We start from the raw sequence: 24,076 nt of genomic DNA, 5'->3' as shown, positions 1-24,076 counted from the left end.
ACCTATTTGCCCATAATCATCTCTTCCATACTTCAGTTTTATCAAAATTTATTATGAAGTTTTCAGTAATATGGTCAGTAAGTGCTATTTCAGAGGCTATAGAAATACAGGCATTCTGAAATATTTTAGAAAAATATAATGTAAACAACATATTAGAGCAGGCATGGACAACCTTTTTTTGAGAAGAGGGCTGCATGAAACATGGTTCATTATCAGATAGGACATGCTACTAAAAAAATTTGAGGTAATTTTTTTGTTAGGCATGCCATTCAGAAAGTTTCATGGGCTGCAGTTTGCCCATGACTAAATAGAAAATTGAAGCAAAGGTGGAGCAGTATGAAATTTGAATACATACAACAAAAAGGGATCCAAATACAACAGAGAAGCTTAATTGAAATTTCCTTATAAATATCAGATCTGATTTGGTTGAAAACAATCCCATACATAGGTTTATACAGCTAGTACTTCATGTTTTTTTCTGCTTATTTATTAATAAAATGAAAAGAAATCCTTAAGTGTTCAAAACATTTTCCTGTAAACTATGGGGAAGTGAAGGCCCTTGGCTTCCATCTTAAGGTTGTGAGTTTGATTCCTGGTGGTGCCTTGTATCCTTGTTCAAGACATTTTCTTTCACGTTGCTCCAGTCCACTCAGCCGGCAAAAATGAGTTGTACCTGTATTACAAAGGGCCATGTCATGTCTTGGCCACTTGCATGTTAATTACATCAGAAGGCTGTTCTGTCTATCAGATCAAATGGAATCCTCATCGTTGTAACTGACAGAGTGCCTGTTTACTATGGGTCTGTAGAACAGTACTAATCAGTACTAGTCTAGGTTTATTCCTGCCACAATCATACACACAAGATATATATATATATATATATATATATATATCAATATCAATATCATATCATTTTCTGGTAGGGTGGTATTCTAAATATCTTCTGACACATTTATTGGTTTCCTCAGTCATAGTTTTTTATAGATTTATTCAAAAAACTATATTAAAAAAAAAATCCTTTTCTTGTATAATCTCAAGCTAATTTTTTTGTGGGTCCTGGTGTTAATCTCGAAAACTTATGGATTTTTACAGCTTGGAGTCCTTCACTATGTTTGTTTATACCTATGGAAATAAATTACTTGCTTGTTTGCATTATTACTTTCACTGCTGTTCACATCTTTGGTAAAATAAGAAATATGTTCTCTTAGTATCTTCTAAATCACTAGAGAGAAAAATCAGAAAATTAATGTGTTATTTTTGAAAAAAATTGCAAGAACTCCCCTCTCTCCCTCAAATGAACCAGTTATTAATAACATTTGTTAAAAAGTGCTTTTTAGTTGCTTGAAATTTAAAATATCCATTACAGTTAAGTATATAAACTAATAAAATAAGTTTTAGTATGAAAGGTGTAATCTATCGAGCGAGCATTTTCTTTGCACATTTTATTTTGTTAGGGTTTGTCACCTATGTCACAAGTTATTTGTGATCAGGAACAGAGAGGTTGACTAACACAGTATTCCTAATATATGTAACAATACCACACATTTGTTTCCTGTTTTAAAATCATCTAATCTATCTTACTTTATACTTTTTCAGCTTTATATTTGGACATTGAAAGATAATGATCTCTCAGGAGTGGCTTTCATTGATACATACATTTATATTCATACCCTTAGTACATTAAAAAATATCATTTTGGCTGGAGATTTGTTGAAAAGTGTTTCTGTCTATCGATATCAAGAAGAGCTGAAAGTTTTGTCATTAGTCAGCAGAGTAAGTAGACAGTTTTTAAATTATAGGAGTGGTTTGAATTTTTCTTTTTTCTTTTTTTTTTGTTGTTTTTTTTTGTTAATTTTATGCATCTGTCTGACACAGGACAAGCATTAGAGGCTGTGAGAAAGAATCCCTCTGAAATCTTTTAATGAATAATTTCTCCTATGAATTTACAATCACTGAGGATCTCATTTGGTGAAAGCACATCCTTAGTGTAGCTAGGAATACATCCCAATAATTGACTCTTCTCTTCAGGCCTAGAAAATACTTCGTCTTCCCATGGTGATTGACACTCTATAAAGCTGGATGATGCACACACATGCATGTGCACGGGATCAGCTGAACCCAGAACCATGTGGTTGGAAAACAAATTTCTTACCTCAAAGCCACACCTGTGCCTATTGTTTTGCTATATACTATAATGCTTGAGTTTGTTTGCAGCATTGACTTTATTAATCATACATTATTGCATAAGTTTTTATGATGGTTATTTAGGCTCCATGTCTGTTTTGGCATGGCTTCTACAGCTGATGCCCTTCCTAATGCCAACCACTCTACAGAATGTAGTGGGTGCTTTTATGAAGAACCCAGTACACTGTAAAGTGGTTGGCATTAAGAAGGGCATCCAGCCATGGAAACCATGTCAAAACAGACAGAGAACCTGGGCAGCTCTTCAGCTAGCCAGCTCCTGTCAAACCATCCAACCCATGCCAGCATGGAAAATGGACGTCAAAAGATGCCGCTGCTGCTGCCGCCATCAATTGTATATTTTTAGGTGTGAGAGGCCAGATTATAACAGTTTGAAAACAAAACAAGTAGACTATTTGGGCCAGATATGGCCAGTTTAAATGCTAAAGGGTTAAAATGCATGTGTGTGTTGGTGAGAATTGCCGTTGCTTTTTTTAACTTTACCATGTTTGCATTGGTCAGATGGGATTTGTTGAGATTTTTTTTATTGCTGGATGTCCATCCTTTTGCCAGCCCTCACCTGTTTACAAACAAAGTAATATTTCCCTGAGATCAGTCTCATTTTCATGGAAGACAGGGAAATTAGGGACTCTGCTTGTATGACTGGGACACTCATTTATAAATATCCCATGATGTCAGGGAGATATAAATATGCACACACACACACACATGTATGAGGAGCTTCTTTCAGTTTCCAGCTACCAAATTCTCTCACATGGCCTTTGTCAGCATGCGGTGACAGTAAAAAACATTTGTCCAAGTTGCCATGCAGTGGGACTGAACCCAAAACTATGTGGTTGGGAAGCAAACTTCTAACCACACTGCCATGTCTGTACCAATATGTCTATGTGTGTCTGTCTGTGTGTGTATGTTATATTGAAGAAATATGTGTATTTGATAATGTCTAATTTTTGTGTAGTTATGAAGCATACATTGTGACAGCTTATTTTGGTTCTCTTTCTATAGCCCTAATTTTTATGTTACTATGATATGTAACAGATTATTGTTTTTCATATTCAACTATAAGTTTTTTTTTTTGAGCAGTCTGCCACTTTTGACACACCTTTGGACTGTAGCTGGCATAGGTATATATTTTAACAATTTGAAAATACAAGTGATTGAGACCTTTGGTAATATGCCATGTTTAAGAAGACTCGTCAGGCCAAGTGAAATCGTAGTTGTGGCCGATGCCGGTGTTACATAACTGGCATCTGTGCTGGTGGCATGTAAAAAGCACCCATTACACTCTTGGATGGTTGGCATTAGGAAAGGCATCCAACCTTAGAAATCATGCTAAATCAGATTGGATTTTGGTGCAGCTCTCCAGCTTATCAGTTTCAGTTAAACAATTTACCCTATGCCAGCTGGGAAAGCAAACGCTAAATGATGATGATGATGATGATGATGATTCCAGCTTCCGTGCCAGTGGCACATAAAAGGCCCCATTCAAGTGTGATCGTTACCAGCGTTGCCTTACTGGCACTTGTGCCCCATGATAGTAGGGTGCTAAGAGCACCATCCAAGCGTGATCGTTGCCAGAGCAGCTAACTGGCTTCCATGCCGGTGGCATGTAAAAGGCACCATTTGAGCGTGATCGTTACCAGCATCGCCTTACTGGCACCTGTGCTGGTGACATGTGTAAAAAGATTCAAGCAAGGTCGTTACCAGTACCGTCTGACTGGCCCCCGTGCCGGTGGCATGTAAAAGCACCCACTACACTCTTGGAGTGGTTGGTGTTAGGAAGGGCATCCAGCTGTAGAAACTCTGCCAGATCAAGATTAGAGCCTGGTGCAGCCATCTAGTTTGCCAGCTCTCAGTCAAATTGTCTAACCCATGCTTACATGGAAAGTGAACGTTAAACGATGATGATATGCTGCTGATATTATTTAAACTTGTATTCTATATTTCATTAGTTTAAATCATGACAGAGATATTGCACTGTATCATATATGAAGTCACATAGCCCATTTCATGTGTCTTACTTAGGTGGGAAACAAGTTTTTAGTGGCAAGCATTGTAGCCAATTGTAAAATGCTTTTTCATGGATACCACACAAAAAGCTAGCTAGAATTTGTTAATGAATTTAGTACAAATATAGATGTAAATGCACTGTTGTTTATTTTGAAGAAATTATTTGTTGCTGTTGATTAATTATTAGGTGCAGGTATGGGTGTATGGTTAAGAAACTTGCTTCCCAACCATGTGGGAAGCAAAGTGTTGTTCTAATGCACAGTACCTTGAACAAGTGTCTTCTACAATAGCCTTGGGGCTGACCAAAGCCTTGTGAGTGGATTTGGTAGATGGAAATTGAAAGCAGCCCATTATATGTATCTACATGTATATATGTATGTGCATCCAGTCGACATTGTCAAGTGGTTAGCGTTTGGAAGGGCATCCAGCTGTAAAAACCTTGCCAAAACTGACCTTGCTTGTGCTTGTGCCTTGTAAAAAGCACTCAGTCCACTCTGCTGGGTGGTTGGTGTTAGGAAGGGCATCCAGCTATAAAAACCATGCCGAAACAGATACAGAAGTCCGGTGCAGGCTCCTGTCTGTCCAGCTTTTGTCAAACTGTCCAACCCATGGAAAGTGGATGCTAAACGATGCTAAACTGTCCAACCCATGGAAAGTGGATGTTAAACGATGACGACGATGATGATGATGATGTGTGTCTTTGTGTCAGTGTTTGTGTCTGTGTTTGTCCTCTTCCATGGCTTCATAATTGGTGTTGGTTTGTTTATGTCCATGTAACTTAGCAACTTGGCAGAATAGACCAATAGAATAAGTACAAGGTTTAAAAAACAAGAAAGTACTGAAGTCAGTTTGTTTGTCTAAACCTGTCAAAGTGGTGCTCCAGCATGACCATTGTCCAATGATGGTAACAAGTGAATAATAAAAGAATATTTAAACAGGATTCTTTTTTCAGTGAATATTAAAATTTACATGAGTTATAAAAGAGTTTTTTCTTATTTGATTTAAAAATCATTAAGCATCTAAGATAGAGCAGCTATGACCATTGTACTTTTGGGGTTGGAGTTAGAAGTTCTGCATATCCATTGAACCAATTTTTTTATACAGGTGTGATGTGAGGAACATTTAACTGCTATATCTCACAGGTTGAGTGATTATGAAGAGGCTCCATTGTTGGCTTGTTGCTGCTAAGTAGCAACACTCAGCTCAGCTGATTCAGCAGACATGTGAGTGACATGAAGGTAGTTGATTGAGCACTTTTGAGTAATATGTTGGTCCAACACTCTTAGCCTCTTTTGTTATATTTCTGTTTAAGTACCCTACCTTTAATAAATCTCTGAGAAAGGTATAAACAGTAGCTGCACGACATCATGAAATATATTTGCCACTTGAATGCGGTTAACCCCTAAGAGAAGGCGCAATGGCCCAGTGGTTAGGGCAGCGGACTCGCGGTCGGAGGATCGCGGTTTCGATTCCCAGACCGGGCGTTGTGTGTGTTTATTGAGCGAAAACACCTAAAGCTCCACGAAGCTCTGGCAGGGGGTGGTGGCAACCCCTGTTGTACTCTTTCACCCCAACTTTCTCTCACTCTTTCTTCCTGTTTCTTGTCCCCGACTTCCTACGCAACCTTGGAGCCTGGATGCGCATTCATCCATCCGTTGATGCTCTCGGTGTCGGGGGTTGACCCGCTTTCTCTTCTGCGGGTCTTACGAATAGCAAAGGACCACATTTCAGACTTCTCCCATCTTCTCCCATCTTGTGAGCTCTGGGACCATTCACTCAACAGCAACAGCAGCAACAGTAACCCATAAGGGTGGATGCTACTGTAGTATCCACCCTTAGGGGTTAGCCACATTTAAGTGGCAAATATATTTCACGATACCCTTCCTTTGTTTCAGCTAATTTAGACAATTATGAAGAATTTGGTAAAATAAGTTTGTCATTATTTTAGTTGGTGTTGAGAACATAAATTAACATGGAATTTTGAAGGAAGGTTTTAATTTAGATTACTTTAAAACAGGAAGTTTGTATCATAGAACCTGAGGTGATCTTGGAGAGGTTGGAACCAAAAGGATTAATATGAATTGCTTTTGTCTGATTTCGAAGCACATTGCTCTTTGACATGCAGTGGTTGGCTGTGTGCTTACAATATGGATGGCAGCCTTATTGCACTTGTTATTGTTGCTGTCACAATCAATGGCTTCATCACTGTTATTTTTTTTTGTCCTCTCAGCAGTGTTATTAAACATCACCATTGTTATTGTAATTGTCATCAATTTAAATTAACCATTTATTCCTTTTATTGACCTTCATTTTTTTTTTCTTTTAATTTTCCGTCAGGATATTCGTCCCATGGAAGTTTATACTGTTGACTTTATGGTAGACAATGTTGATCTTTGCTTCGTTGGTAGGTAATATTTTTGTCTGATTTCTGAGGTATTTTGAGAGTGATAGACTGTTTCCAAAATCAATTTTTAAGATAAAATCTGCTGTTAGTTGAAATGAAATTGTGTAATTTAAATCACTTTATAAAGTATTTTCACTTTGAAAATTTTTCATAAAGAATAAAACTTTGAATTTAGACCAGATATTGGGAGCTCAAAGGAATTCTAGTTGAACTTAGTAACTATAAAAATAACAAAACCCTCAGTAAGAATTTATGTATATTTTGACAAATGTAAGATTGATGGATATCTTTTTGACAAGGAATTGTATTTTGCCCTTGTTGGTTTGGTGGAAACTTTGACAGCATTGATATTCATTGAGTTTGATTGTCCATTCTAGAAGTTAGTGAAAATGTCAGTGGTTGACTGAATGAGCAAATATTAACCCTTTAATATTTAAACAAGCCATACCTGGCCCAAATATTCTTGTTTTATGTTCAAACCAGCTAGATGTAACCTTTCACACCTACTCAAGAATTTCATTCTAAAAATAAACAATCATGTCATCAAAATCTCGAAGCCACGAAATATTGCATGATTAATTCAAAACAGTATGAGTCAATTAGCATTACATTTGACAGTAATCTGAATGATAAAGGGTTAACGAGTTTTTATGGTGAAGTTTGATAAAAATATATTAATTGTTTGATTTTCAAATATATGCTTCTTAACCCCTTCACTGCAGAAATCAGATATATCCACTTGAAATTTCATCACCCTTAACTGTGGAAAGCAGTTTTATATACCAGTCTGTCTTTTTGTTGAGGAATCCTGTTTAACCCTTTCGTTACTGTATTTATTTTGAGATGCTCAGTGTTACTTTCAATTACTTTTAAATATAACAAAGAATTTAGTAAAATAAAATAGTTATCATTAAGCTAGTGATAGGAACATAAATTGTGACTAAGGTTTGGTGGAAGATTTTAATTCAAAACTTATGAAAACAAGACATTTGTACTCAGAGCTAGAGCTGGTTTTGGCCGGGTTGGTAATGAAAGGGTTAAAATTAGTTTTCATTGAGGTATGTCAAGTTTATTGAGATACTGGGATTTGCAGACAAGACCAATTCTATTTTGTTGATGGATATCTAATGTCATTAGTGGAATAATCATGACATTTAATTTCACATTTAATGAGTCAAAGCTAGATGATGAGTTGGTTTTTCATGTCAAATGAAAATAAAAAAAAATTTAATTAAAAAGATTGAAAAATTAACTCACAGATAAAAACTAGCACAATGACTTGATTAATTAGCGTTTTGGATACCTGCATAAGTAATAAACATGTTGGTGGTACAGGAAAGTTATAGAATATTTAAAAATGATTATTTATGCTTCTATGACAGCAAAAACCTGTCCAAACATAAGACATTTTAAAAAAATGTTGCAAATATATGATAGTGTTTCAAGATCTGAAAATCATATGATCTATTGAGTGTTTCAGATAGACTTACTTAACATATCAGAAATGCTCAAGCTTTTTCCTTTACCACCAGTATCAGAACACCACTGAGATATAATTTATTCTACCTTTGCAGGATTCTCTCTATATGATCAGTATTATAATAGGCTGTCTAACAGTTTATATTCACCATAATCACATTTAGTGAACTCTTCTTTTCCTATACTAACCAATATACAATCTTGTACAGTTTTTTTAGCAAGTACAATGAAGGCTATGACTTGTTGATGAGGTCATAATAATGCAGAAACCTGCTTACAGTTGTGTCCCATATTTGATGAAAAATTAAATGACATTTAGTCATTGACTAATGTTGATTATTTTTTTTAACTGCATAACTATGTCATGTTAGGTTTTCACCCCTCCCGCCTGTGTTAGCGACATTAATAGTCTTTTTTACCCTTTTACTTATTTTGGTCATTGGACTGCAGATATATTGGAACATTGCTTTGTAGGTTCAATCATATTGACTCTAGTACTAACTTTTTCTGTTGTTCTCCTTTGCCAAACTGTTAACTTACAGGGATGTAAACAAACCAATACTGGTGTCAGGCAGGCACTGGGACGACAAACACAAAGACACATACACACACATATATACCTACACACACACACACACATATACATACAAATATTACTCCTTCCCTCAGTTAAAGGGTCTTGTCTTGAAAATTATTTGGTGACTCACTGCTGCTGGTGTTATGTAAAAGGCATCCAGCCAGCCCATGCTGTAAAACCAGGTCAAAACAGACACTAGAGCTTTATGCAGTCTTCTCACTTCTCAGCTTCTGTCAAACTGTCCAACCCATGCCAGCATGGAAAACATGTTAAATGATAATGATACATAGATGGAAACCGTGTACTTGCCTGTTTCCCATGCTGGCATGGGCTAGATGGTTTGACTGGAACTGATAGGCCGGAAAACTGCACCAGGCTTCAGTCTTCTATTTTGGTTTGGTTTCTACAGCTGGATGTCCTTCCTAATTACAACCACCTTACAGAGTGTACTGGGTGTCTGTTACGTGTTCCTGGCACAGGTGCCTTTTACGTGTCATTAGCAAAGGTGCCTTTTACATGTCAATAACTCTGACCACGACCATGATTTCACTTAGCTTGACATGTCTTCTCAAACACAGCAAATTGCCAGAAGTCTTGGTCACTTGTCATCACCTCCATGAGACTTAATAACTGACGATCTTATTTCACCACCTAATCCCACATCTTCCACAGGTTCCCTCCTCAACTTTGGATTGGCACTTCTTTACATATATATAAAACAATAAAAACAATGGATTATACAGTATCGCTTCAATAGTTTCATTAAGGAAATTTATTGCATTGTAACATTGTACAGGCTGGTTTGCATGAAGAGTGAATATCAATGTGCTGTTAGACAGCTAGCCCGATGTAATGCTGTTGAACTACGCTATCCAGTGGCGAGTCAGTATTCACTCTGATGCAACACAGTGCAGCCTGATGAGTTGAGAGGTTCTCTGTTGTTTTACAGTATTTCCTAGATGTTGGACTTCATACATACCTACCTACAGGATGTTACACTGCAATAAGAGCTGTTAATGAAATGGTTGTAACAATAGTGTGTCATCCGTTTGTTTTAATTGTTAATTTTACACCATACTGTAGTTCTTTTCAACTTTAATTACCAAATACCAATGAACTGTCTGGATTGTTTACTGGTTGATTTGTGTTTTTTACCATATAGCCATTAATGTGGTGTGTTTCACTTTGATATTCCCTATATCTTAATAGACCTTGTTTAATCTCTCTCTCTCTCTCTCTCTCTCTCTCTCTCTCTCTCTCTCTATATATATATATATATATATATATATATATATATATATAAAGTTCAGTAAAATTTAGATTCAGTTGAATATGGTACTTAAATTAAAGGTACCAGAATTTGGTTTGGTATTATCCATATAATTCAAAATGGGGTGATTACAATCAAAATAAGCAACAACGATATCCAGAGGTAATGCAGTACAATTGTTTTATGTGACTCCATTTAATTGAACAATGCAAATATTACATCAGTTTTAAAATGTAGAGCAATCTTCAGCTGCATAAAAATATAGAATTTAGTTAAATTCAAAGGATTCATTTGTATAGTTATTCTATTAACCAAAATCACAAAGAGGATAAGTAGATAGACAAAGAACAAGTTTCATCAACAGTATTAAACACTAGTCATTTATGATAATTCCCATGATAAGTAAATATAAATTTTAGTCTAAAAATTATAAAATGATAAGAGAATTTCTTATAACAACTTACCTCACCTATTGATATAAATAAGCTAGGTATTTTTATAATAAGTTTTTAGAACACAAATCTATTCTACCCCTTATCTATAATATTCTACAATAATTTATATTTATTTTTCAATATACTCATTTGAATTCCTTTACTTTAATTTTAAACCATTTTTTCTTACTTATTTACCTGCTGTATCATTTCATTGATAGTACATTTCTATAGAGTTCACACTCAACCTATACATAACCATACTGATATATTTCACTATCTATTTTATAATACAAGAAATATATTCTAAGGTTATTAGCATATAGAAAATATATGAAATTTTTAACATATTCTTTTAATTTAACTCATTAATACCAATAAATTACTGTTTACTAATTAACTACAAATATATATTGGGTTGGTATAGAAACTTATATAAATATGAAATTATTTCTATATTCTCCATCCCTATATTGTGTAAAATACTGAAATTATTCTGATTTTTTTTGTGAAAAAAACTCTCTAAAATGTACCTAATTATTTCAAATTATCATTGGGGTTATGGCTGTCAAATAGTTAAGTATTATAAGTTTTACTCTCCCTACCCTATCAGCTTTAGCCTGCAAATTTTGACTGAAATATATTCTTACTGAACCCAAATGGTTTCTACTTCAAAGGGATCTTGATTTATGGCTCTGCCACTTAAACTGTCTTTTTTACTCTATCCATAAAAGATAGATTCTAGTTTCCATTAGACTTAATAAACTAGTCTATAAAATTAACCCCCACCCCAGTAATAAATCTAAATAACAAAGTAAAGTCAATGATAAGCAGTGTCTTCCTGTGAAAAATATCAGTTACTACTGATATTGCTGATGAAACTTGTTCTTTGTCTATCTACTTATCCTCTTTGTGATTTTGGTTAATAGAATAACTATACAAATAAATCCATTGAATTTAACTAAATTCTTTATTTTTATGCAGCTGAAGATTGCTCTACATTTTAAAACTGATGTAATATTTGCATTGTTCAATTAACTGGAGTCGCATGAAACGATTGTACTGCATTACCTCTGGATATCCTTGTTGCTTATTTTGATGATATTTATATATTTATGCACACACAGACACACCACTGTATCAATCAGACCATTGGATGTTGTTATATGCCACTGGTCATAATGCAAAAATACACATTGCTGTCATTTGCAAATGATGCTACTCTTTTGGCGAGGTAGGCAGGCCAACATTTCCCCTGACTGGAACTCCAACATGTTGCAGAGTTACCCAAATACAGTTGAGTGGAATGGAGCAATGTGGAGCAAGCATTTTGGTTAAGAACTCAATGCACTGCTGGTTGGGGAATTGAAACCACGATTGCAAGATTGTGGGTGCAACTCCTTAACTATTAGGCCACATACACATGACTGGTTTATATGCAGTTTCTGTCTACCAAATTCATTCAAAAGGTGTTTGTCAGCTTGGGAAAATAGCTGAAGATACTTGCCCTAAGTGCTGTGTAGTGGGATTGAACTTGAAACCATGTAGCTCCAAAGCAAATTTCTTAACCACACAATGACGATACCGGCACCTGTAAGTTAGTCCACATTACTCCATAAGGAGCACAGTGCCAGTTTCTGGTTTCTCAGGCGTATATATTCCTCCCTGGACAAGATGTCAATCCGTTGCAGGATTACTCATGTTTGCCAGCTGAGTGGACTGGAGCAATGTGAAATGAAGTATTTTGCTCAAGAACACAACGCATCACTCAATTCAGGAGTCAAAACCACAATCTTATGATCATGAGTCCAACACCCTAACCACTAAGCTATGTGCCTTCTCACCTGCATACATACTAAAGCCTAATGTTAACTTAACCCTTTAGTATTCAGAATAATCTCTGCCAAATGCAATGCTTATGCATTCACATTGTTTTGAATTAATCATGCATAATATCATAACTTTGGGATTTTTATGGTGTGATTGAGGGTAGGTGTGAGAAGCCAAATCTGGCTAGTTTGAACATAAGACAGGTAGAATATTTGGGCTGGATATGGCCAGTTTAAACGCTAAAGGATTAAACCTTATTCTTTCATTGTCTTTTTGTCATGGATATACTGGTTTCTGGAATAGGAGCTAATTTAAACATTTTCAACATTCAAGAAAGAACAAAATACTTTTCTTTTATAGGAAGTTTTTTGTGTTTTATTATTTACTTTTTTTTATGGGTTGAGTGTTTTGGGTGACTGATTTAAAAGCAGCCTCATAAACTCAAGTGTTAAGTATTGTCTGTTAGAGAAGTTGGTAATGTAATTGAAAGGAACCTTGATAGTCAAACTAGAAACATAGCAAAAGAAATTTTGGGCCAGATTATTTGGAAATAGGGAAAATATTGACTCTTTTCAAATCTGCCATTTTGAAAATATATGATTTTCATATTTATTGGTATGCTAGCAGAGATACCTGGCATTGCTCGGGATTAAAATGGCATAGTTTGTATATGTATTACAATTATGTTGAAACAGGTGGTACAGGTAAGTGTAGCATTGATGACAAAACATTTGTGGAATAAATGATGGGCTAAGCTACACGCCATGTCTGTGTTTGGAGTATTCCAGACCCTAACCTGTCATGGAAATTGGGGGTGGGGGTGGTTTGTATGTAAATTTTGAATGCACTGAAAAGCTGTCAGTAGATATACTCTCCTTTGTGGCAGTCAGTGCTGCATCTAACAAGACCCATTGTCTGAAGTTTTAACACTTCCTTTGGGTTTGTTGTCCTACATCACTCACAAAGTAAATTTGGAGGAAGTGTAGTTGATAGACTTGCCTTTGAACTTTGAGCATTGGCATAAATCCATGTTCAACTATCCCCTTAAATGCACCAAATGATGTCATTTGAAATGCAGAGTTGTCTGATATTGTTCAGAAAATCCTTTGACTCGATGGAAGGGCCTTCCAGAAGATCTATAAGAGGTTGAGGAGGAGCTGGTAGTGCTGGCAATCTTACCTTACTGCCTGAGCAGCGCATGCCATTAGTTTCATTTGGAAGTTTTGGGAAAGTCTCATCTCTCATCTGTATTGAAACTACACCTGATATATTACAGCATGCGTTTGCTGATCTTGAGAAAGTGTCATCTTGCTTGTCTTCAGACTCCATTTGACATGCTGCAGCATGCCTTTGCTGATCTTGGGAAACTCTCATTTCCCTTCTCTATTGAGACTCCATCTAACATTTCCTGATTTTTGGGAAAGTCTCATCTCCTTTCTGTATTGAGACTTCATCTAATATGTTGCAGCATGCTTTTGCTGATCTTGAGAAAGTCTCATCTCCCTTCTGTCTTGAGACTCCATTTGATGTGCTGCAGCACGTACTTCCTGATCTTGGGGAAAGTCTCGTCTCCCTTCTCTTTTGAGACTGCACTTGATGTGCTGCAGCATGCATTTGCTGATCTTGTGAGAGTCTCATCTCCTTTCTGTCTTGAGACTCTCAGCTTCAGTTTTCTACAATCCTTCTTGCTTTATAGTTGTTTCTGGAGAGGTTACATCTTTTCTTTGGTGGCATCTTTCAATGTTGTAAACAAAAAATTATGAACATAGAAAAAAGTTATACATTAATCTCTAATTTTGTAAGCAGTTGTATGTAGCATGTAGTATAAACAATATTATAGTCTTATCAAAAGTGAAAGAATAAAAGTGAAACAATATTATACTGCTGAAAAAAAAAGGGAAGTTAAAAGTGAAACAATATTGCTGAAAAAAAAATCAGTGTTGTCATATAGGGGATGGTGGTCTACAGCCCCTTATATGGGCAAGAGTCGAAACTTGACACCCCAAGAACCTTCCCTGAGAAATGAAAAATCTTCATGCTAAATTTGGTATTATATTGCTGAAAAAAAAAATCAGGTCGTATAGGGGGAACTACAGCCTCCTATATGGGCAAGGGCCAAAATTTGACCCCCCCCCCCGCCTGGAATCTTCCCCGAGTAAAGAAAACCCTTCATGCCAAATTTGGTACAGATTGATCCAGCAGTTTGGCCATGCATAGAGGAGACACACCCACACACACAGGCAGTAAATTTTATAGATATAGATTAAACTTATGTTTGGAATAGCACTGAAAACCATGATGGAAAATTTTGGCTCAGGATTATGCTAGTTGCAGTAATTTTTAATTAACAGTGAATAACAGTTCGTAATTTTTCAAGCTTTCTTTTAAGATTTTAATTTAAATTAAGTATGGATAATTATCAAAATGGTTAAAGTCACACTAACAATCTAATCTACATAGTTGTTGAGGTGATATGGCACAGCAGAATCCTTTTAATTTTGCAGTTCTGTATTTAAGAGATGAGGAATTATGTACATGATTTACATTATTTACAATTGATGGCTATTTGTCCTCATCTTGTTTGTTGTTAGCACAACGTTTCAGCTGATATACCCTCCAGCCTTTATCAGGTGTCTTGGGGGAAATTTTGAACCTGGGTTCTCATTCTTAAGGTATTTTTCGATGTTATTATTATTCAGAATCGAACTCAGAATCTTGGGGTTAGTAGCCTGTGCTCTTAACCACTACACCATATGCCCATGGGCAGTTATGGAGTGAATTTTAGTGCTTATAAATCTAATATTTTCCTATCTTTCCATAATACCAGTTCCCATATGCTACTCATATCTGCACTCGGTCTGCTCAGGAGATTGTTGTGTCCAAGCATATGTGCTACTTCTTTTAGTTTTCATATTTTCCAGTGGTTTGTCTGTCTCTTATTTTAACTTCATCCCACAGGGGAAGTGGTCTCCATTTTTCCATACATGATCAGCCAAACCCGATTTATCAATATCTCCTTGTGTCACAGCTTTGCGATGTTCCTCTACCCTTATTTTGAGGGAGCGGCATGTTTCACCTTTGCATAACCTACCACAACTGCATGGGATGGAGTACATGCAGTCTTTGGTCATATTCTCTTCTATTGGTGGTTTTACTTGAAGGAGATATTTACAAAGTCTTGTATTACTCTTGAATACTGTCCTGATGTCATATGGGCCGCATATCTTTCACATAGGGTAGACAGACTGTGGACAGTTTATTGGGTTTCATCCTCTTTCATAATTGGAATGGATACTATCCATTCCAATTATACATAGTATACATATGTGTGTGTGTGTGTGTGTGTGTGTGTGGTGTGTGTGTGTGTGTGTGTCTGTGCGTGCTTTCCCCCTCACTGCTTGGCAACTAGTGTTGGTTTGTTTACATCCCCATAAATTGACAGTTTGATAAATGTGACCCATAGAATAACATGAGATTTATAAAAAATAAGTACTGAGGATAGTTTGTTCAACTAAGCTCTTCAGTATAATGCTTCACTGACTGAAACGAGTATAAGATAAAAAATAAAATATTGAAGTTTATAATAAAGATGATGATGATGATAATAATACATAACAGACTCACAGTAATGGCTATAGGGTTAAGAAGTTTTATTTCACATCCATGTGATTTCAGTTTAGATCTCACTGTATATAACACCCTGGGCAAGTCTCCTTCGATGTATTCTTAGTGAAATTGGTAGACAGAAACTATATGGAAGTCATCATCATCATTATCCTACTCCTTTAATGTTTGTTTTCAATGATGGCATGGGTTGGACAGTTTGACCAGAACTGGCAAGCTGGAGAGCTGCACCAAGTCCCAGATTTGGCTTGGTTTCTACAGCTGGATGCTTTTTTCCTAACACCAACCACTTTACAGTGTGCTGGGTTCTTTTAATGTGGCCCCAGCACAAGCGCTTTTACATGGCACCCCTCTTCACCAAGGGAAATGGCCTTAATACTTCTGCTGTGGAGGATGGGTTTTCTTGAGTATAGTTATACATATATGTGTATGTACTTGCTTGTGTGTTGCATGTATGTGTGTATGTGCATGCATGTGTGTGTGCTTGTATCTATTTGCATTTATCTGTGTGTTTTTGTTTGACTCCACTTTGGGCTGTGATGTTGGTTATGTCTCTCATAACCATAATACCTAGCAGTGGTTCAGTGTGCAGCAATGTTGAATAAAATACTTTACTTGAAAAGCAAGTATGGGTTAGCACCAGGAATGGCATCCAGCTATAGCATACTACCTCAAGAACTCTTGTTCAACCTATGCCAGCATGGAAAAAGCATATCTCTAAAAGTGATGATGATAATGATGAAGATGAGAAAAAAGAAGCAAGACTTATTTAAGTTTTTCTTTAATCTGTTGTAACTACAAGTTTTACAATATTTAAATAATGTTTACATTTAGAAGATAAAGGACAACATAGAAAAGTCTAAAAGCTCAAAAATTACGATTATGTATAAAAACAAAAATCCTAATTTAAAAACTAGCTGAAAATTGTATTTATGTAGAAAACATCTCATATATACCTATATATCTCTGTGTATGTGTGTGTGTATGTGTACACATACATGCACAATTTATGTAACCTGTGTTAGCAAGGGAAAAGTAGATGTAAAAATGATGATGATAATATAGAAAACATATGCAAATATTCACAGGTAATAAGAAAGTATTCACACTCAGATATAAAAGACAACATAACGCATAACACAGAGGAGATCATTAACGAAACATTAATGACAAAGCTAAACAAAGAAATAAACTTTTTCACAAAGAAATCTGAGATTCTTATCAAATAAATTCCAAATGCAAAATCCAATATTGAATGTAATTATTTATGCTACTTTTCTTCCTCAAAAAGCTATTTGTACTTAATTTCTCTTGTTCGCCTCAATATCACATTTCATGTATTTATCTATATATTTATTTATTTATTTATTTATTCATTCATCTATTTATTTTAGTTTCTTTAATTTTTGAATTTTAATTGGTAAGGGAAATTTTTTGCTTCAGCAGTCTTGAATTATGTTACACCAAATATTAATTTATACGTAGTCATCATCATCATTATTATTATCAAGTTTGGATAATCTTAATTCCAATAATATGAGAGGCTGTTGTTATCACAGTAGATCAAGCTAGAAAATACAGTGGATGGATTTTACAGTATATCCGTAAAAGAAGTAGGCAGAAAATCTAGTCATGTTTATTTAGGGAGAATAGCTGCAGAGAAGATAAGATGAAATAAAATAAAATAAAATAAAAAAAGAAAGTACATCATTATTTCTTGCCAATGTCAACTGAAGTACCTCCCTACTCACCTCCCCTTTTTCCTCTGTCCTACCTTCCTCCTTTCCCTCCTTACCTCTACCCCTTCCCCCTCCTCCCCCTCATTCCCCTTCTTTCGTCCTCATCCACTCCTCCTCTTACTCCTCATCCCCTCCTCCTCTTCCTCATCATCCCCTCCCCCTCTTCTCCCCTCCTCTACCCCTCTTCCCCCCTCTTCCCCTCCCCTCCCACCCTCTCCTTTCATCCCCCCTTCCTTCCTTTGCCCTCCTAACTTCCCCCGCCCATCTTCCCTCCCTCCCCTCCTCCCCTCCTTCTTTCGTCCTCCCTCTCCTCCCATCCTGATCCCGCTCTCCTCCCATTCCCCTCCTTCCATCCTCATCCTCCCATTCTCCTCACATCCCCTCCTCTATTATCCTCCTCCTCCACCTCTACCCTTCCCCTCACCTACCCTCCTCCTGTATCCTCCTCCTCTAACTTAGCTGTAACTTAGCAGACTGATAGAATAAGTACCAGGCTTAAAGGAAAAGTACTGGGATTGACCCAGTCGACAAAACTTCCTCAAGGCAGTGCCCCAGCATGGCTGCAGTTTAATGACTGAAACAAGTAAAAGATAAAAGATATTTCTATCTACTTATCTACAGGTCTACTGAAGGGCAAGTGGGCATAGTGATGAGAATGATGAGATCAGCATAAGTGGTGGGGAGAAAAAAGATAGCGACTTATGATTGATAAAGGGATTGTCAAATGTGGACAAGTTGTTTTGTCAATACCATTGACATCAGTACTTGACTGGAACTTTATTTTATTTACTCTGAAAAAAATGAAAAGCAAAGTTGATCTCTGCAGGATTTGAAACCAGAATGTAACGAGTTGGAAGAAATTATCACAAGGCATTTTATCCAATGCACTAACAATTCAACCAACTTACCATTATTCTAATGATTCAATAAAATGTCAAACAGTTTACTTAGAATCTCATTCAGTGGCTTACAGTATATGAAGTTAAGCAAAGTTTCAGGAATGTTGATGGTACCTATTTCCTTACTAACCTCAAGGGGCTAAACACAGAGGAGACAAACAAGGACATACAAATGGATTAAGTCGATTACATTGACCCCAGTGCATAACTGGTACTTAATTTATCGACCCCGAAAGAATGAAAGGCAAAGTCGACCTCGGCGGAATTTGAACTCAGAACGTAATGGCAGACGAAATACAGCCCAGCATTTCGCCCGGCGTGCTAACGATTCTACCAGCTCGCCGCCTTCAGTAAAAAGTAGTTGTTGTACAGTTCTTTGAATTAGCTAAACAATAACACTGTGTAACTAAATTTCAATGTTTGGTCTTTGGTCAGTAAGTGAATCAAAGGAAATTACCACTATTCTCTTTAAACTTGGCTTTTGTAACCTGTGTTTTGTAACTGACCTATTTTCCGTTACATTTCAGACAGATTCAGCACTGAGATGTTGAAGCAGAAATATTGTTACATCAAACATTCTGTTCAATACCACAGATTTGCTTGTCTGTTGCTTGATCTTTAACCTCTTGAACATGTCCCTTAGTGGCTGACAATATGTGCATCTCTAATGATGAGTGGTAGTAATAGTAGTGGGGGAGCATCATAGCCATGAGCTGAGGAGAACTCTTTGGGGATTTTAATAAATGCAAGAAAAGCAAAGTTTGAAGGAAATATTAGCCAGTTTTCTTACTTTCTAGGTGTAAGCAAACAGGAAAGAACAGTTACTATCCAAGGACAAAAGTCATGTTACACAGTGTAATATATTCGCAGTGACTGGTCTAAGACAAATTGTTATATCTTATTGGATGTATAAAGTGAGCCTCTGATTTAGGTTGAATGCATGTGAGCTGAAAAAGCAATAGTTTACTGAAAACATTAGTATACAAGAATGATAACAATAATAATATAGGTGCAGGCATGGCTGTGTGATTAAGCCATGTGGTTTCTCGTTGCAGCCATGTGGTTTCTCGTTGCAGCCATGTGGTTTCTCGTTTAGTTTTACTGCGTAGCACCTTGGGTAGATGTCTTCTATTAGAGCCTCTGGCTGACCAATGCTTTGTGAATGAATTTGACTGACAGAAACTGTGTGTAACCCATCATGCATATGTGTGTGTGTATGTATATATGAATGAGAAAAGGAAGAAAATAGAAAAAAATTGACGTACATTTGAATTCATATAGAAAAATTCCTGCATACACCTGTTTCCATACCCAATCAATTTATTGGGTGTGGAAACAGCTGTAGGCAGGAATTTCTCTACATGAATTTGAATGTCTTTGAAATAAATAACGTCTGTACATCAATTTTTTCTATTTTCTTCCTTTTCACATTCATAAAGTTTTCTAAATACCTGTATGTTTCAATGATAAACTAGGATGCTTGATTCCCTTAATGGACTTTAGTTCCTTGACTAAATAAAATAAAATTATATATATATATATATATATGTGTGTGTGTGTGTATGCATGTATGTATGTGTGTATCTTTGTGTTTGTCCTCCACCAGCACGTATTAGTTTGTTTATGTTCCTGTAACTTAGCAGGTCAGCAAAAGAGGCAGATAAAATGAGTATCAGACTTAATTTGATTTGTTGATTTGTTTGGCTAAACTCTTCGTGCAGTGCCCCAGCATGGCTGCATTCCAGTGACTAAAACAAATGAAAGATAAAAGAAATGGACATGTAATTTGAATATATAAAACAAAATTTCAAATCAAATGATGATGATGATGATTGTGCTACATCTGCTGATAATTTTTTTTCTCTCTTATCACAAACAACAATGTATAAATGTATTTTCTTCTTCACTGTAAGAAGAGGAATATCACTAATAGAGATTAAGTTAATCCCCCCTTTTTTTTTTCTTCAATCAAAAAAGTTAAAAGCTGAAAACTCATAGGGTTAGTGTAGTCTCTGAAAGTAAAAGTACATTATTTTGCTTGTCTAGCAGTCTGAACCACAGCATGTTCTTTACAAGGATGAGCTTCAATGAAACTTGTTTTCAGTTAGGCTTCTATTCTTTTCCTTTAACCCTTTAGCATTCAGATTCTGTCAAGTATGATGTTTATTTATTCAAATTGGTTTGAATTAATCAAACATACCAGCATCGGTTGTCAAGCAATGACAGGGGGAAGACAAACACAGATACACACAAATATATTCATATATATATATATAAAAGCACCCACTACACACTCGGAGTGATTGGCGTTAGGAAGGGCATCCAGCTGTAGAAACTCTGCCAGATCAGATTGGAGCCTGGTGCAGCCATCTGGTTCGCCAGTCCTCAGTCAAATCATCCAACCCATGCTAGCATGGAAAGCGGACGTTAAATGATGATGATGATGCTTTATCTCACTGCTTCTAGATTTCGATGATGTTATAGCATATTTTTAGACTGACATTGTATGATAGGTGTGAGAAGCTGAAGCTGGTCAGTTTGAACATAAAACATGTAGAATATTTGGGCCTGATATGGCTAGTTTAAATGCTAAAGGGTTAAGAAGCTGTAACCCATATGCATTCCACAATGATGTGCTGGGAATCTCTTTTCCCCATTATCTTTGGTATATTTGCAGTTCCCTTTATTGCATGTAGAAGTTTCCAAAACATAGTATCTGATATTTCTTATTCAGCATAATAGCAGTGGCCAGCAAAACTACTTTGCATTGAGCTATAATAGTAGAGATAGGGTGGAACATGTCCATAAACCTCCCTTTTGATCATAATGAATTCATCTCGGCTAGCTGAAGCATGTAGATCAGCAGTTCTCATTTGGGGTTTATATAATCCTCAGGAGGTTCATATGACCCTCAGGGTCCACATAGTTCTTGAGGTTCCATATAAGATTTTGTTGTCAAAATTTATGTAAAATAAATTGGTTATACTTCTAAAATACACAAAATATATAAACATTTTTTTATACAATTCCTAATAATATTTAATCATAAAAATATAATATGAGTTTTTAGATATTAAAAGGGTATGAGGGTCTCATACCCTGAATATGTGCATCTGATGATGAGCAGGAGTAGTAGGGGTGCATCATAGCCATGTGTTAAGGAACTCTTTTGGGGGGTTTGAATAAATGTAAGAAAAGCAAAGTTTGAAGGAAATATTAGGCATTTTTCATTCTTTCTAGGGGTAAGCAAATAGGAAATAACAGTAGCTACCCAAGAACGAAAATCATGGTACTCAGTGTAATAGAACCAGAAGTGGTCTAAGGCACATTAGTATTGAAACAAAATTAATTTGGGTTTTTCTATCTCCTTAGTTGCCATGACATAATTGTAAATAATGATTTTCCTTGTTTATCATCTTCTGTAAATTTTTGTTTGTTTTGCTCATTTCAGTAACAGATAGATTGAAAAATTTGCTTGTCTACTTTTATCAACCTGAAGGTATGTTTGAAGATTTTGATATATTTCATTATAATTTAACAAAAACAAAAAAATTCCTGGAAAGTAATTTCAAATTATATAACCTAAACTTGTTTATGTTTTTATTTTTCTTCATAGCATCTTTTGATAGGTATAAAACCTCGTTTTATTAAAATCATATTTATACTGAAAGAAAAGAAAGGAAAAAAAAACATTAAAAGTATAAAAGGGTCAAATTATTGAGAAAAAAACACGAACCCACGACTATCTCACCTAGGAAACAAAAAGAAAGAAAAAATGTGTGTGTGGGGTGGGGTGGAGGGTAGAATTGAGCAGCAGAAGATTGTGGCAAAGACAGTCATGGGTTCTACACCCCAAGCCAAATGACATGTTCAGCTGTGCATAGCAGACATGATTACAAAGACGTTACTGCAAAGGTGTTGGCCAGTGACACTCACTTGAATGGCCACCACACCTTGCAGGGTTTGAACAAATGAAAATATTTTGTTAACACACTAGTAGTAGGGGTGGTAGCAGCCGTAGCAGCATGAATAATGAAAGTTATTTGATACATGGTTTTCATTAGTTTAAATGTATTTAGAGATTAGTTTAAGTTTTTTTTTACTGCCATCGAATGGATAAATTCAGTTTATAGACATTGTATACAAATATAATAAAAAAGCAAAATGCATTCTTAGTTAATTCATCAGCATCCTTATTCTTTTAACATCTACTTTTCCATGTTTGCATGGGTCAGATGAACGCTTTCTACTGTGGGATACCCTTCCTGATGCCAACCCTTGTCTGTTTTCATTTCAAACAAGGTAATAATCTTGCTGTCTTTCAAAAATCAAGCAACTCAAACGTGGTTATGTAGAGAACTAGAAACAAACAAGACTGTATTAATGAACTTTTTGTGCAACATGTCAAAACATGTTAAGAGGCTTGGAGATGCTTTTTCAGTGGACTGCAAGCAAATGTCACTTGTTTGCTTATGAGTCATAGTTTACAACCAACTGAGGCAAGTGAGGATCAGAATCGAAATTGATCAATAGAAATTGCAGATGTGTTACCAGTGCCGGTGGCATGTAAGAGAACCATCCGTTTGCGACCGTTGCCAGCGCCGCCCCGACTGGCCTCGTGCCGGTGGCACGTAAAAAGCACCATCCGTTCGTGTCCGTTGCCAGCCTCGCCTGGCCCCCGTGCCGGTTGCACATAAAAAGCACCATCCGTTCGTGGCCATTTGCCAGCTCTGTCTGGCACCTGTGCGGGTGGCACGTAAAAAGCACCCACTACACTCACAGAGTGGTTGGCGTTAGGAAGGGCATCCAGCCATAGAAACACTGCCAGATCTGACTGGGGCTGATGAAGCCTTCCGGCTTCACAGACCCCAGTTGAACCGTCCAACCCATGCTAGCATGGAAAACGGACGCTAAACGATGATGATGATGATGATGATGAACATACGTAGGGAAATATGAATTCTCTGTATCTCTCTCTCCCTCTCTCTCACACACACACACACATGCACACATGCACACTTTTTCTCTCTCCATACACATGCACAGACATGCGCACATGCACACATACACATGTTTATAATGGGATTCTTTCAGTTTCCGCCTATCAAAGCATTGACCCCCAGGTTTAAACAGAAGACTGTTGCTCATGGTGCTTTGCAGTGGGACTGAACTTAAATCTATACAATTGGGAAGCAAGATACAGGCATGTAAGGCATGGATGGGAACTGAAGGGTAATGAAGTGCGAGGAGATCCAAGTGGAAGAAAACTATAGAAGGATAAGAGTGAAGAAACCACAGAAAATGTGAAAGCTGATCGAGGGACTTAGATTCTCTCAAATGCCCAGGAGACTCTCTTGAGGTAGTAGATAGTTTCTGCTATTTAGGTGGCCAAATTAGTAATGGTGATGGATGCTCTGAAAGTATTTTTTCTAGAATAAGAAAGAATAGGATAGAGAGGTACTGCCTCTGTTGGCAACAGAAGGACTCTCTCTCTGAGTGAAAGGTAGATTGCATGATGCTTGTGTGAGAATGGCTATATTACATGGTAGTGAGACATGGGCTCTGGCTGCAGAGGACATGCATAGACTGGAGAGGAATGAAGGTAGTA

General features: G+C 36.5%; 1 protein-coding gene across 1 annotated transcript in view; it reads left to right on the top strand.

The window, feature by feature from the left end:
• LOC115213147 (cleavage and polyadenylation specificity factor subunit 1) overlaps nucleotides 1-24,076 on the top strand; it is a 106,770-nt gene that overhangs the window by 71,605 nt on the left and 11,089 nt on the right. Inside the window, exons 33-35 of the mRNA XM_029782081.2 lie at nucleotides 1,597-1,773; nucleotides 6,550-6,616; nucleotides 21,920-21,967. Coding sequence (XP_029637941.1) covers nucleotides 1,597-1,773; nucleotides 6,550-6,616; nucleotides 21,920-21,967 — 292 coding nt within the window. The remainder of the gene's footprint in view (nucleotides 1-1,596; nucleotides 1,774-6,549; nucleotides 6,617-21,919; nucleotides 21,968-24,076) is intronic.

This window comes from Octopus sinensis, linkage group LG6 (genome assembly GCF_006345805.1).
Source record: "Octopus sinensis linkage group LG6, ASM634580v1, whole genome shotgun sequence".
NCBI classification, from domain to species: Eukaryota; Metazoa; Mollusca; class Cephalopoda; order Octopoda; family Octopodidae; genus Octopus; species Octopus sinensis.
The sequence above is the reverse complement of the archived record's forward strand: the minus strand, read 5'-3'. Positions and strand labels throughout refer to the sequence as shown.